We start from the raw sequence: 15,818 nt of genomic DNA on the forward strand, positions 1-15,818 counted from the left end.
CATTCCTTGTTAGGGAGGGAGGGGGGATACGGCTGTTGTGATGATGTGTTACATGGGGGCAGGGTAGAAATTGTGATAACTCACTTTTGCATTTTGATATGTACAATTAAAGACTGATTTTTTTGTGTGCATTTTTTAAAAAAAAAGTGGGTTTTTTTTGTGTCGCAAAAATAAAAAATGGATCACTATACTCTGTGAATATTTTCAAAAGAAATAACTGTTTATAAAAAAAATGGCAGCTTTTAGAGGATAGAAGACTCACATGTAATGTCATAGAATGGGGAGGCGGGAGTTCTAGCTTTTAGTTACCGTGTGACAGTGACAATGGGGAAGTAGGAGAGGGGGAATAGTTTTAAAATGCATGACACCATTTCTGAATAATCCCTAATAGCTATTATCTACATGAGTCAAGATATATTTGATAACTTTAAAATATAACTTTAAAATAATTTTAAAATTTAAAATTTAAATTTATGAAGGACAATAATTATAGTTCATATAAACCTTTAATAATATCTGCCACATTTTCATTTCTGCAATAAACACTTTTTTATACACAAAAGTTAATTTTTCTATAGACATGTATAGTTTATATTAATGTATATTTATTTTTACTGTGTATTATCTTTCTAAATAGTTGTAAATATTATTTCAATGAATATTTTTATTATTAGAGTTTCTAATTACCCTAATTGCTGACCTGACAACGCCTGCTTGGATTGGCCTAAATGACAGAAAAACCAGAAACCAATTTGGGTGGATGGACAACCAAAATGTAGATTTTGTTTACTGGGGCTTAAGGCAACCAGATGAAAATTTAAATGACAACAATCCAAACAATAGAGTAAGTAATTATTTTTGCAGTCTTTCGTCATTTTCAGTTTAAAGATTGAATTATTTTTTTGTTTAACTTTTAGATAAGTGAAAAAAAATGTATCAAAATAAACTATCAAAGCTACATTGTTTATCAAGTGAGAATGAGTGTATTAAAATAAAACTAAAAAATTAAACCACTGAATTTTGGGATATTTCTATCTTGGCACTTTTGACCTAAAAATTTAATTCATTTAAAAATGTATTTTGTTAAAAAAAGTTCTGGTATAGTCAGCATATTATTACTTGTCCAGAGAGACTGTGTAGACATGGAGCTAGGCGTACAGACCATTGGAAAGTGGGATGACAAAAGGTGTCTTGACAAATATGCCTATATCTGTGAAAGCAACAAAGGTAAGAGCTCACTGAATGGTAAATGGTGTCTTGACAAATATGCCCAATGTTCATGTATTTAAAATTAACAATGTTTTATACAATGATGAATTGTAATTTTTACTAATGTGATAGTAAAAATGGTTACAACTCAATGAATAATGAATGGTTTATTGACAATTATGCTAATATATGTGAAATAGAAAACAAAAAGTCAGAACTTACTGTTGCTAGGTCAATGAAATTTTATAGAAGTGTATTCTATTGTTTTTAACATGAGATACAAATGATTTTATCAGGATTAAGTTAAGCATTTAAAGCCAGATGCTTTAAAATAAATATCAAACACAAGTTTTGGAAAGTAACCAGGTAGGGTGTAAAGTAGGAACAACTGAAGAAATACCAAACACATAACAAGTCAAGAAGAGTGATAATGTAAACATAATAAATATTTTTTTAAGTTCAAACATTAGTGGATTTTTTCCCTTTTTACAAGCTTTTATTTGACTTGCTACCTCTGTGGACAGTCTTTCTGTCTGTCTAGATCGAAATGCCCGAGCAAAATTTCGGGCACTTCAAAGTGACAGATCCGGTTCAAAGTTGGCACGTGGTTCAAGACATGAAGACACATCAATCTGACATTAAATTTGACTTAATTGGATGCCTAATTAATTTTTTATGAATTATTTAAAATTGTGTCCAAATAAGTAGGCAGTCTTATCCAACTATTCCGCACTATTATACGCACTTTGTTATGTTCATTAGGTGTGCAATGGATTTTAGTCATGCAACTCTACTGTAAATAAAAAATTTAAAGTACTGAAAAATATTTTATAAATAATGTTTTAATAACAGTCTTTTATGTAATAATGCACTAAAAAATAGAAAGTAAATTATACACTACTATTTAAATAACTATAAAGAAAAGCGTGGGTCTCTTCCTAAATTTTAGTAAAGGTATCCAAAAGACACTAAAGTGACCCATACTTTTCTTTATATTATTATAGTTTTTAAAATAGTAGTGTATAATTAATTTTCTACTTTTTTTAGTGCATTATTACATAAAAGATTGTTATTGAAGCATTTTTTTTAAGAATTTTTTCTTTGCTTTTGTATTTAGTAAACTGGGGGTCTCTATATCTTTAAAGAATAACCACATTCAAATGTTACACAATTTCATTATTTTTATTTAAAAAAAATGTTTGTTTATTCACATTATCTCACTCCCATTTTTTTTTCTAGATAGCACCTTAATACTAAACTCTAAACCTTCCTTCTGTGTAGTTGCCTACTGCCACTTGCTAAGATGAAATAGATAATAGCAAAAAACTTTTATTTTAATTATCCATTTCATCACCATCATTATTGGTTCCCTAAGGAGCTTAGGGCCTTCATCAATGTTCTCTACTCTTCATGGTCTTCTGTCACTCTGCTTAACAACCATTCAATGCCAAGGTTTTTTTTTTCCCCAGGTGAAATGTTGCCTACAGAAGCTCCAAACATACAGGGTTGTCCAAATGGCTATACAAGATTCAGGAGCAGCTGTTACAGGTTTTACGCTTTCACCTTCAACTGGACAGATGCTGAAGGCTACTGTGTAGCTGAAGGTGGTCATTTGGTCAGTTTGGATAGTGTGTAAGTTGACTTTTAAATCACACTTTGATCAAATAATAGCTAACATTAATGAGAAATTTAAAATATACATACATTACATATAATATACATAGCTAAAGACTTATCGGATTATTTTAATGACTTAAAAAAGGAATACTAAAATTTTAAATATAGTTTCAATCTTTCTTCCTCATTTTAAAATAATAGTTTAATTTTTTGTTCCCTGCCCCCCAAAGTGATGTGGTTATGTTTTTTTAAAAAAAATAACAACCTGCATTTTGTCATTTAAATGATAGCGCTGAGCAGGCCTTTATTGAAATATTAACCCAGAAAATTGATGCTGTACAGATGTGGGTTGGCTTGCGATTTACTTTTGTAAGTTGTCATACAATTAATTTTTTGTCTTGAGATTTACTTTTGTAAGTTGTCATAACATTATTTTTTGGCTCGAGATTTACTTTTGTAAGTTGTCATAACATTATTTTTTGGCTCAAGATTTACATTTTTAAGTTGTCATACAATTATTTTTTGGCTCAAGATTTACATTTTTAAGTTGTCATACAATTATTTTTTGGCTTGAGATTTACATTTTTAAGTTGTCATACAATTATTTTTTGGCTTGAGATTTACATTTTTAAGTTGTCATACATTTATTTTTTGGCTTGAGATTTACTTGTGTAAGTTGTCATAGGCCCCCTACAACTTTTTTTTTAATTTGCACAAAATTCTTTATCCACAATTTTCAAACCTTGTGATAATAATAAATATTTAAAAAAAAAACAGTTTAAGATTTATTTAAAGTGACAAAATAATTGTTTAACACAATTATTATAATTTTTTTTTACTATAGGTTGTTTTGAATTGTCCTTATAGTTGAATTGTCCATATGAGACTAGCAGCTTTTCATTAGAGATTAGGCTAATATTTTTAATCATATTTGTTATTTAAACAAAATTTTTCCAACAATTCTGGCAGACAACACAAGGATTTGCTTGGTCTGATGGATGGCCAGTGGCCTTCACCAACTGGGGTCAAGGCCAGCCAGCACTAACTGGCATGGATTCTTGTGCCAGTCACACCATTGATGGCCAGTGGCAGGATGTGCCTTGTGTTATGCAGCTGAACTTTGTTTGTGAGCAGAGCTTAGGTAAATCTTTATTATCTCCCTTAGCCGTTGCCATGGCCACAACATAACATGAGCAGCCAATGAGATATGAAGTTTCCCTTTCTCATATTATGGGACAACTTGGTCAAACAGTAACAGGACTGCTAGTGTGAAAGTCTTGAGTTCTACCCTGGCCTCAAGTCCATAGAACATCCTTGAGTCCACCCACCTAACTAACATTATGTATATTAAAGATAGCTGGGCATAGTGATAACCACACTATTCTTTCATATTCCAAAGTAACATCTGCTCTATGGACTGCAAGTTTTAAAACAGTAATTTCTTTAATGCTCATATAAGTCTTTTTTTTGTTTTATAATGCAACTTAAACCTACAGTTGCTATTTTATCTCTAAATGGTAGCTGCAGTGAGGTTAATTCAATTAGTAAAAAAGTTTTGATTTCTGCTTTCAATATTGTTAATGTTTAGTTTCCAGCATTTTATAAATTTTACATAAATATACTTTTAAGTTTTACTGATATTTTTGCCATGAACACATTTCTTTAATTTTTCTAGTCCCACCTCCAACACCTAAGCCAAAGTTACCCATCAACACACTATTAAGTTTTAAACACATTTCTTTACTTTTTCTAGTCCCACCTCCAACACCTAAGCCAACGATACCCATCAACACACTATTAAGTTATATTAAACAAATTTCTTTAATTTTTCTAGTCCCACCTTCAACACCTAAGCCAAAGTTACCCATCAACACACTATTAAGTTTTAAACACATTTCTTTAATTTTTCTAGTCCCACCTCCAACACCTAAGCCAACGATACCCATCAACACACTATTAAGTTATATTAAACAAATTTCTTTAATTTTTCTAGTCCCACCTTCAACACCTAAGCCAACGATACCCATCAACACACTATTAAGTTATATTAAACAAATTTCTTTAATTTTTCTAGTCCCACCTTCAACACCTAAGCCAACGATACCCATCAACACACTATTAAGTTATATTAAACAAATTTCTTTAATTTTTCTAGTCCCACCTCCAACACCTAAGCCAACGATACCAGTGACTCTCGCAGCATGCCCTGACAGAAACTGGCAATTAAATGGCGCCTACTGTTACTATTTTGAGAAAAGACTCCCCAAAACTTGGCCAGGTGCCAACTATGCTTGCCGTATGCTTGGTGCTGTCCTTCTGACAATACACACAGATGATGAGGCCAGATACCTGACTGGTTTGGTCACAAGTTCTCACTTGGATTCTTGGATTGGTCTCAACAGGGGGGAAGGACGTAATTGAAAAATCTTTTCAAAAATCTTTTTAAAGACATAAGAAAACTGGTTTTAAAACTTAACTTTTAATTTATTTTTAGATTCTTTTAAAGACATTTTGTTAATTTTAATAAATACGCAAGTTTTATTTTTGTCTGGTAAATTAATAATTTATTCTTATATAAGACATGTGTGCATAATTATATTTAGATGGCTTTGCCTGGGCTGATTCTTCACCGCTAGAGTATCTTTTTTGGGACATGAATGAACCAAGCGACCCAGAAGCTGCTATGCATCAAGATTGTGTTAAGGTTTGTCTCGTCATCAGTAAAATATTGTATTAAGTTTTATCATTAAAATTATATATGTAATTCTTAATTAAACCAGACAAACAAGTTATTTAAATTGTATGTAATAAAATTAAAACAGCTCCTAAGGTTCGAATATCTTTCTAAATTTTTTCTTAAAACAAATTTAAAACAAACACTTTATCAAACTTTAAGATAAACTATTTTTTTCTTATACAATAATAAAACTATTTCAGTAGATGTCTAATTTGTTATGTAAATTAATTAAGTTACAATTTTTCTTTTTCCCTGAAATAAGATGTCTCGACAAAACGGAATGTGGTCTGACACTAACTGCTTTGATAACAATGCCTACATTTGTAAGATGCCATCATGTAAGTAGCTTCAGGGAGTTAATTCTCCACAAATTGTCTGTCTTATTTTTGTTGTAAGTGAACAAATCACATCAGAAATGGGGGTCGGCGTGGTCGAGTCGGTAAAGCTCATGGTTGCTAAACCGAAAAGTCTCGAGTTCAAACCCTCGGGCAGATGAGGCTCGTTAGCTGGGGACAGCCACTCTTCTAGGAGAGACAACTCCAAAATTAAACAACTGCTGCCTTGTAGTTTGTTCTTGGTTGGACAAAGGCTATGGAAGCAAATCCAAAAAGAAAAGCAGGCTGAAATCGGAGTCAATCGCCTCAATGGCGCATAACCAGTTAACACGTAACGCTTAATTGTGTTGGAGGCGTGGTCGAGTCGGCAAAAAGTTCATGGTTGATAAATTAGAACAAAGTCTGGAGTTCAAACCCACTGGCAGATAAATCTCGATCCCCTTCAACACTAATATTTAAGAACGAAGAAGAAGAAGACATCAGAAATAAATAGGAGAGTGAAAATAAAATCTTATTTTATTACATACTGTTTGAACAACATCCATAATATAACTTACTTTCTTCAGTAATTCAGATGAAATTGTATGCTGCTAGAATATTATTTTTAGATAGATTTTTTTTTCAATTGTGCAAACAGATGAACACCTGTTCATAGAAACATTTTTTGTGTTTTTTTAATTTTTGTATGCTTTCCACACCTGTTTCTTACAGTAAAAATAGTTTTTATTAAATACATTAATGCGATACAAAATTTAGCAAAAAGAATGAAATTGTTATATTTTACAACAGCATTAGCAACAACTCAAACCACTCAATCGGCTGTCATAACAACCAACGCACCAGCTGTCCAGTCGTCTGGTGGACAGATTATACAAAGCACAAGTGGCCAGGTACAACCAGTGAATACAAATGGCCCAGCTACCAGTGGCCAGGTTGTAACGTCTGGTGGTGATCAGAATAAGCCCATCACAAGTAAATACACTTCAGACTCTGGTGGAAGTAAGTCTCTTTTTTTAAATATAAAGTTTTAAATTGCTATGTTTTATATGGGACGGAGTTGCCAGAAAATATTGTGCTCAACTGCATTCTTGAAAGTCTGGACTTTGGAGCCCTTCCTACTCTGATGGATAACTGACTCACATTAAGGCTGAGGTCAAAGAAACAGATGAACTCTAATTCCTATACATTATTGACAGTCAGGTATAAAAAGGCCCCCTAAACTTAACTATCATTGCATTAAGCTTTATATAATTACATGTTTTCTATTTCATTATATTAAATTTTATTATACTTCAGGTTTTCTATTTCATCACATACAATTCATTATATGTTTCCTATTTTCATAACGTAAAATTTTATATTGCTTCATCTTTTGTTTTAATATGTGAAGTTTTATAATTTTGTGTTTTCATTTAGGCCTACATGTTTTATATTTTATTGTGTGAAGTTTAATACTGCTATCATGTACTACTACGACTTCACAATATTTACCTTACACAATATTTGTGCAAGCTTACAACTGGAGAAGTTCGTTTAAGTTTTTTCTGTTTAAAAGCTTGTATTTAACACATTTTTTTTAAAAATTTGTATTGTTTTGGAAGTTTCAGAGAAAAAAAAAGGCAACGCATTATTGTTAGAGAGCTTGTATACAGATATACCTAACACATTTTCTTTCTATCTCTCTTTAGGTTCAGGCTTGAGTGGTGGGTCCATTGCTGGAATTGTCATTGGATGTCTAGCCATTATAGCTGTGACTGTTGTGGTCATATTTGTGGCCATGCGCTATTTCAATTTGCAAAGTATGTTTCTATCGATGAGGTCATCTCCTAGCTCTGGTTTTGACAACGCCACCTACAGCAGTGGAGATAAAGTGAAGCTGTCTGTTAGCGATGCGTAGTAGCAAGCTATGTGTAAATTTGGATGTTTTATATTCTCAAGAGAATTCTATTTGAATATTTAAAAAAAAGACCGTTCAAACTTATTTACTAAGTGCCATATGTATTTCGTTCGCTCAAAATATTTAATATGATAAATATTACTCAGAAAATGATTTCTATTACCATTACTGTTACAGTGAAGTATTTTCTTTTGGAGTAGACTTGAACTTATCATCGGAGATAATAATGAGTTAGCATATAGCTGTTGCATAGATTGAGTTCGAGTGTGTTAACAATGTTTTTATTAAAAAAAATGCTGAGTGCCATTTTACTCAAATATAATTCCTATCAGAGTCAATTATGTTGTAGATTTAAAAGATAACACAAATTTGACATCAGTATTTACTATTTAAAAAAACCTTAGATGTTGATTTTTTTCAAGTTTCATGTCATCTCATAATATATTTAATGTTTATATAATTATGTGTCTGTTAATTTGATCAATTACTTTTAAGTAACTTTTGTAAATATTTAATTCGAATACTTGGACATGATTTGCACTGTACAGATATTTCATTAAAATTCATCCTTCACAAATATTTTGCACTTGTGATTTGTCAAAACAATTAAAGCCCCATCCATTTTTAATTTTATGATGAACTAAAACTAACCCGCAAATTTTGGAGACCAATAATGAACAAGTAATATTTTGTCAAAGCTTTGAATCTAACCCACCACTAATGTGAAAAATGCATAGCGGAAAAGTTAAGTACAGCCACTTTTTGCCAGCTCCAGTTAAAATGCACATATGTGCCAAATGTCAAGGCATTTGAATGTTTAAAAGCATGCCATAAAAACTTCTTGTTAACCTCTAGGGTTTAGCATCAGGGTGAGGATTGATTTTTTTTTTTTTGGTGACAAGATCCAACTCCAAGACTTCTAAGTAAACATAGTGTTTTATGTACACAAAACCACGACCCATAAAAAGTTGACTCACTTTAAGTAACGGGGGAGGGGGGAAAATAAAATTTCCCAGAGATGTCCGAAATGAGCACAACAGTTGCTGACCTATGCAGTGTTAAACGTTGCACTAAATATTCAATATTATCCTGATTTACGTTCTTAATACCAATCTTTTTTTGAATTATTACCCTACAGAAGTAGGGTTTGAAAAATAAAATTTTAGACTCATTATTATGCTCCTCTCCACGGAAATCTTTAGTAAAAGGCGAAAGATTTACGCGTTGTGAAGAGAAACCAGAGTAACTGAAACTGGAAAAAAGTTTGAACCAGGTCTAACTCGAGTACAAATAAAACTATGGTTTTTAATTTTTACATTTACTCTCATTATTTATTTATTTTATAAAAACATTATATTTATTTTCAGTGTTTTTCTCACATTATACATTAACAAATTTTAAAACATAATTTATTAAAATATAATACCATACTGAGGCTAATAAAATATTTTTAATAATTTTAAGCTATAACTTTGCGTTACCTTCCTTTAGTCAATGCCCTTATCTCCCTTTGTATTTGCGTCTTTGAAAAAATATACAAAAAACATTTATTTAAAAACAATAACACCCGCGTGTGGTCTATTTGTCAGCGAAAATACAGTGAAAATACAATAAAAATGTTTCATCGCTATTATATACCATAAATGAGCTTTTAGTTTTCAAACAGGAGCACGGACAAAACCCGGTATATAAATAATAAATCTTTACCACAAGCTAATATAGGTTACCATACATGGCCAATTTAACAAACACTAATATTAAAAGTATTGCCATACTACCAAAGTAAAAAATATTGAAAAAAATGTCATGATCCGTAAACAAATCTAAAGCTCGATAAAAGATATTTTGAAACTTTTAAAAATGTACAATTGATTGATTTGCTTAATTTCGAATTAATTTCATTTAATTACGGCAATTTGGTTGAGGTAAATTATGATTCGAATTTTAAAAAAATTTCAACAAGTCCACGTCATCGATTGTCTTACTCTACCACGAAGGGCTTGAAAAATACAAACTAAGCCTAAACGTACTGTCCACAGTGTTTCTTCCAGACTTTTTTCTCCGGGGGGGCACTTGAAATCTTCGGGGGGGCGGTAAACTTTCTTCGGGGGGGCGGACACTGTTAAAAGTATATATTTTCTATATAAATTATATAAATTTCATTTCGTTCGGGGGGGCGGTAAAAAATTTTCGGGGGGGCGAAGCCCCCCCGAAGAGATGCCTGGAAGAAACTCTGACTGTCCACACACCTAGATTCTAGATCTAATAGATAAAAGGCGAAACATTTTTTAGATGTTTTTTGTTACAATGTGTGAAATAGTAATAGTTTTAACTTTTATTAAGTAAGTAGGCCTAGCCTATCACTTATCAGTATCAGTATTCTGCCCATAAGATTACTCACTACTGGTAGATTTCTGGATAAAACTTTTCTTATTTTAGTCCGATGCGATGGCGATAGTGCTATAACTGATACGGAATCTTCTTAGAAAGGGTGTTTACCGGACCTGAATAAATTACTAATTTAATGTTAACTCTAACTAACTAGTCTAACCCTACTGGCAGCACTAACCATCATTTCTGGCCTTAACAAATGCTTAACACTAAACCCGATATTACAATTTACTAACCATCTATTACATCTTCGACAGATCGTAGTAGCACAAACAAAAATGGGAAATAGCGGTGATATGATATGTATTAAGATTTTACGTGATTTATATTAATATCTCCAGCCATCGCTTATACTTTATAGAACTATCACATCTAATGGGCTAGTTAAAAAAATAATTGTGCAACCGCTGTCCGGAATGGACTCTTCAATATTGAAATTGGACTTCTAGTTCTAGTAGTTCTTTAAAAAAACAAGTTAATTAAAAAGTCTAGTGACAATTTTAGCGCAATTTCCTTATGTTATCTAAAAATAGCTCTGTGGTAGCGTAAATCAAGAGCAGGGTTAGTAAAACCATTGGTTAGTTATTAAAACGTTTTTTATTAAAAAAAATTTCAGTATTTTAAATGTTTTATTTACAATAGAGTTACATGACTAAAAACCATTGCGCGCCTAGCTACTGAACGTGATGACGCAGCCATTGAACGTGATGGCGCAGCTATTGAACGTGATGACGCGTGTGGTGTGGTTGAAAAAAAAGCCTACTAATTCGGTCCAAATTTTAATTACTTCAAAAATTTTTTTGTGACCGAACGAAAGGATATTTTTGAAAACTTTCTTCGGCAATATTGTTCTAAATTATGACAGGAATCGATTGGTACATGTTTCAAGTCGCTAAGTGGTCTGGTTGCCGAGATATAGGCAAAAAACTGCTTTTTTCGAGGTTTTTTGGCTTTTCTGGAAAATCCATGAAAGAAACCCGGAATTTTTATGGCCTATGTTCATCCTCGTAACTTGCTTAACATAATTGCTTTTGGAACTAGTCATCGATATTGCTTCGTTGAGGAGGAGATACGACTTAAAGCTGCGGACACACATTCATCCATCCATTCATACATCCAGGAATGACGGGTTAATAAACGCAATTCTCCAGAATGGAAATTGCGCTAAAAATGAATTGCTAATTGTTAAGTAGGTCGAATTATGATAAATATAGGCCAAAGTTATTCCCATATAAGTTTTGTCCTTAGATCTGTACGTACACCACTATTGTTCAATGAAAATTCATCTGGTTTAGGCTACCCAACTGATAATGACTATTTTAATAAATGATAGAGATGAAGGGGTCGTCCATAAATGACGTCACACTCGTAGGGGGAGGGGGGGGGGTCGGTAATTTTGTGACGATGTGTGATGAGGGGGAGGGGGGTTCAGATGGTGTGACGTCACACTTTTGCTTTATAGATAAGAAATTTTAGGAAACGAATTTTAGACGTTAGTTAGCGTTTTAGAAAGCAGTTTTAATAAATTATAATAGGAATTGATTAAAATATTCTATTTTGACTTATTTCAGACAAGATTTTGGAAAAGTATCGATGTTTAAAAAAAAAATTCAACTGCAATTTTGAGGAGGTTGTAGGCTGAGGTGTGACGTCATTTGGGGGGGGGGGGGGGTCTGGCTTTTTGTGACGACGTGTGACGGAGGAGGTAAAAATCGTTAAAAAAGCGTGACGTCATTTATGGATGAACCCCCCCCCCCCCAATTATGTAGGGGAGGGGGTTATTTGGAGGTGAAAACTAAATTCACCAAGGCTAATGCCTTCAGATGAAACCAGAGAAGAGATATGAAACATGTAACACGTTTCTTCAAGGTGTTTTTTTTCTTCAAAATTCAGACTGACTCTTCTGCTCTTAAATCACTTTACACTTGAGACAAAATGAACAAGCAATAAACCAAGCTCTGAACCCAACTCTGCCTAGACAATCAAACAAGACAAAATAACTGAAGACATTTTTGTGCTGTATTTGCTATTATTTGCAGAATTTTATTTAGTGTAGATTATTAAAGAAGTGGGGGTTGATCTGAACATGTATAAACATTATGGCTGAACTTCTTGCATCTTTGGTGCACCAACTTGATCTTTGGTGACGCAGTCACAACCCACTATCACATCAAACTGAGGAAGAAATAAAATAACTTAATAAACAAACTTTCAAATATGCTAATGATAATGTGTACAATTGACGGTATGTTTGAGTGTGGAAAGTGTATGATTGCTCCAAGCTCAAACCCCCTAGCAGACGAGGCCTTGTTAACTGATAGAGCAACCCATGTAGGTGAGATAACTCCAGTCAAATAGGAGTAGTGCCCTTTAGGCGATAAGATTACCAACTCTGTTTCCCCTTCGGTAGCTCATATGACATAGCTGATGCCAAGTTGTATTTATAACTCCCTACCCCTCTGGCAGCTGTGTTGTGAGCTTAAGGAGGCCTGAAATATGGGTAACAAGTGCTTGTCTCAATTCGCCATCCAGGCGATTTGATTTCCAAATAGCAATCATAATATTTTCTATCAGACTGTGGAACTGTTTATTTATCTATATTTTAGATTGTCTGTATTACATGTGTACAGAACTCTGGAAGCTTAGTTTAGAACAAAACTATGAAATGTATAAAAGCTTAAATAGATAGGTATATTCTTATGAACAGTTAATGACAGTCATCATAGACAATTATATTAATGTAGTAATGATAATTACCTAGATAAAGAACAAGATAATTATACACCAGGTAATTTCTCCGCAAGTCTTAGTGTTACCAATCAAATTCTAGTAACCACCATTGGCTATAAAAAAAAATCTAACCACAATCCTAGTAAAAAGTTTACTCTTAAGCACTTACAAATTTTGTACTGCTGGTGCCATCTTTACAGTACATGATAGCACTCCTCTGTTCCACTTTGTTGCCATAGCAACAGAGTTCAGCATCATCATCACAGCCACCATAGCACAAGCCAAAGTTGATGCTGCGATCTGCTTGGCAACCATTTTCATCTTTCTCCAGCCTATAGTTGCGGACTAGACCACATTTTACTGGCTTTTCTGCAGATTTGAAACACAAATACTTCTAAACAATTTGTTAACATATTGTAAAGCCATTTTCCATGTCCTTAGTGAGGGGAAAAAATAAAATTCTTATTTGTAGAGCATTTCCCTATCCACCAAGGGAGGGTCTCAATGGGAGTCTTTTAATGTTAAGTTTATGTGAAGGAAAATAAGAAAACAATATTATTTTTTTAAACTAGCCCATTAGATGTGATAGTTCTATAAAGTATAAGCGATGGCTGGATATATTAATATAAATCACGTAAAATCTTAATACATATCATATCACCGCTATTTCCCATTTTTCTTTGTGCTACTACGATCTGTCGAAGATGTAATATAGCATGCTCACACAGTTTTGAAAAAAAAAAAAAAAAAAAAATTTCCCATTGCAGTTTTCTTCATATCCAGTAAACTTTAACTGGTTAAATAAAATTCAGATTATTTTTGTTGTTTAAAGTTTACTTAAGAAAAAACCCACAATGTATTGCTCAGAGATTTTGGTTGAATGAAGAGCTCATTATGTCAGGTTGCACACTGTAACTAACCTTGAAAATGAAGCTCTCACCTCAGGAAATAAACTCACTTTCACAATGAAGCTCTCACCTCAGGAAATAAACTCACCTTGACAATGAAGCTCTCACCTCAGGAAATAAACTCACTTTCACAATGAAGCTCTCACCTCAGGAAATAAACTCACCTTCACAATGAAGCTCTCACCTCAGGAAATAAACTCACCTTCACAATGAAGCTCTCACCTCAGGAAATAAACTCACCTTCACAATGAAGCTCTCACCTCAGGAAATAAACTCACTTTCACAATGAAGCTCTCACCTCAGGAAATAAACTCACCTTCACAATGAAGCTCTCACCTCAGGAAATAAACTCACCTTCACAATGAAGCTCTCACCTCAGGAAATAAACTCACTTTCACAATGAAGCTCTCACCTCAGGAAATAAACTCACCTTCACAATGAAGCTCTCACCTCAGGAAATAAACTCACCTTCACAAGCTCTTGGCTCCAACACCTCGTAGTCATCAGTTTTTTTCTCACAGATATCTTTCTGTAGTTCACACTCGTTTTCGTAAGTCTATTTTGACAAAAATTAATAAAAAAATAATAAACATACTAAAATTACTTATACTTGAAAGATAAAGATATGAGGAATAAGTTAAAACTAAATGCCTGCAATAATTTTTTTAAAAACCTAGTCATTTTAAACAGTCCAAAATTATTTATATGTATAGAGATCACTTAAATCACTACTTTTTACTTTCTAAAAAAAAGTTAGAGAAGGAGTCAACACTGAATGATGAGACTGCTTATGAACTTAATTATTTAACAAGGACTGATTGCAGTATCTGCTTTAGCTCTGTCAAGCCAGAAAATATAAGTTTAAATGGGCTTTATAATACTTTAATACTAATAGACATAATATTCCTACATTTGTCCACAAAAACTACCTCATCTGCTGATTGCCAGGTATAAAAATGGACTTCATAGTCTGACAACTATTTGTTTTTTAACTATCATGTGATGGACACATTTTCATGTTACGTATACAGTAGAATGTATTTATTTACCTTGATGTAGATACCAACTCTGCCACAGATAGGGTTGTATGTAAAGTCTTCACAGATGGGACACTGACAGGATGGGATGTTCATCTCATCAGCTATACACACTTGGCCTGGCACAGTACAGGTGTCCATTTGACAAGGGCCTGGTTTGAAGGGAGGTAACCCATGAAAATAGAGTAGTTAGTGCCAACATACACTAGAGGCATTGATGTTAGCCAATTTCACAAAGAGTTGCACCAAGATGAAAACAAAACACAACATGATTTAAAAAAAAAAAAACTGCGAAAATGGATTATCGAAAAAACAAGTAGGTTGGGTTGTTATTAATAAAATAATATTATAGATTTTATGTTGACACTGTTACTGTTAATTATATCATTTTAAAGTTTACTAAAAAAAAAAGAAACCCAACACAATCTTTTGAAGGTCTTTGGTCTGGTAGAGTAGAAAATTACCTTAACTCTGAATGAATAGAATAGTGTAACTGTGTGCTAGAGTACACTTTGATATCATTTCAAAAATCACACTTTAGTAGTTTGATAATCATAAAAAATAAAAATATCAAACCTATTCTTGTTTATAATAACTATCTTTTAAACAGTAACTGAAAGATGGTGCAAAGAGAAGATAACCAACCATTTTCACATGTGTTGTAGCAGGGTATAAATTCTATGTCATGGATCTCAGTGTACTCATCCTTGTAGTAGACCTCCCTGGTTCGATTCCTTGTGCCCTGTTTACAATCCTCACTACAAGGTCCCCAGTCACTCCAGGGTCCAGCGAGGGCTGAGGGAAGTAGATGTGAGGGAATGTTATACAAAAGGGAATTATTCAACACTATTGAAGATTTAACACTACATTATAGGAAAAAAAATTATAGGGAAATTAGATACAAACATTAAAAGAAAATTAGACATAACATTAAAGGGGAATTAGGGGAATTAGATA

The 15,818-nt window shown here is 32.9% G+C and overlaps 2 protein-coding genes and 1 non-coding gene across 3 annotated transcripts in view; 1 reads left to right on the plus strand and 2 right to left on the minus strand.

Annotated features, from left to right (window-relative positions):
* The window catches only part of LOC131936175 (macrophage mannose receptor 1), a 30,566-nt gene extending 22,192 nt beyond the window's left edge, over positions 1 to 8,374 (plus strand). The window contains exons 30-39 of the mRNA XM_059293124.1: positions 675 to 844; positions 1,128 to 1,227; positions 2,679 to 2,841; positions 3,117 to 3,195; positions 3,796 to 3,967; positions 4,982 to 5,239; positions 5,430 to 5,530; positions 5,826 to 5,901; positions 6,688 to 6,897; positions 7,587 to 8,374. Coding sequence (XP_059149107.1) covers positions 675 to 844; positions 1,128 to 1,227; positions 2,679 to 2,841; positions 3,117 to 3,195; positions 3,796 to 3,967; positions 4,982 to 5,239; positions 5,430 to 5,530; positions 5,826 to 5,901; positions 6,688 to 6,897; positions 7,587 to 7,795 — 1,538 coding nt within the window. The 3' untranslated portion in view covers positions 7,796 to 8,374. The remainder of the gene's footprint in view (positions 1 to 674; positions 845 to 1,127; positions 1,228 to 2,678; positions 2,842 to 3,116; positions 3,196 to 3,795; positions 3,968 to 4,981; positions 5,240 to 5,429; positions 5,531 to 5,825; positions 5,902 to 6,687; positions 6,898 to 7,586) is intronic.
* A 550-nt stretch (positions 8,375 to 8,924) lies between these two features.
* On the minus strand, positions 8,925 to 9,041 carry LOC131936520 (U5 spliceosomal RNA). The gene has a single exon (XR_009386073.1). It is a non-coding gene; the product is annotated as a U5 spliceosomal RNA (small nuclear RNA).
* Positions 9,042 to 12,204: 3,163 nt separating this feature from the next.
* LOC131936280 (uncharacterized) overlaps positions 12,205 to 15,818 on the minus strand; it is a 46,945-nt gene continuing 43,331 nt past the window's right edge. The window contains exons 55-59 of the mRNA XM_059293229.1: positions 15,507 to 15,656; positions 14,874 to 15,013; positions 14,293 to 14,380; positions 13,086 to 13,285; positions 12,205 to 12,361 (exon numbers count right to left, since the gene is read on the minus strand). Of these exons, the coding sequence (XP_059149212.1) occupies positions 12,284 to 12,361; positions 13,086 to 13,285; positions 14,293 to 14,380; positions 14,874 to 15,013; positions 15,507 to 15,656 (656 nt within the window). The 3' untranslated portion in view covers positions 12,205 to 12,283. The remainder of the gene's footprint in view (positions 12,362 to 13,085; positions 13,286 to 14,292; positions 14,381 to 14,873; positions 15,014 to 15,506; positions 15,657 to 15,818) is intronic.

This window comes from Physella acuta, unplaced genomic scaffold (genome assembly GCF_028476545.2).
Source record: "Physella acuta isolate Inbredline_101_S28 unplaced genomic scaffold, ASM2847654v3 ptg000005l, whole genome shotgun sequence".
Taxonomy (NCBI): domain Eukaryota; kingdom Metazoa; phylum Mollusca; class Gastropoda; family Physidae; genus Physella; species Physella acuta.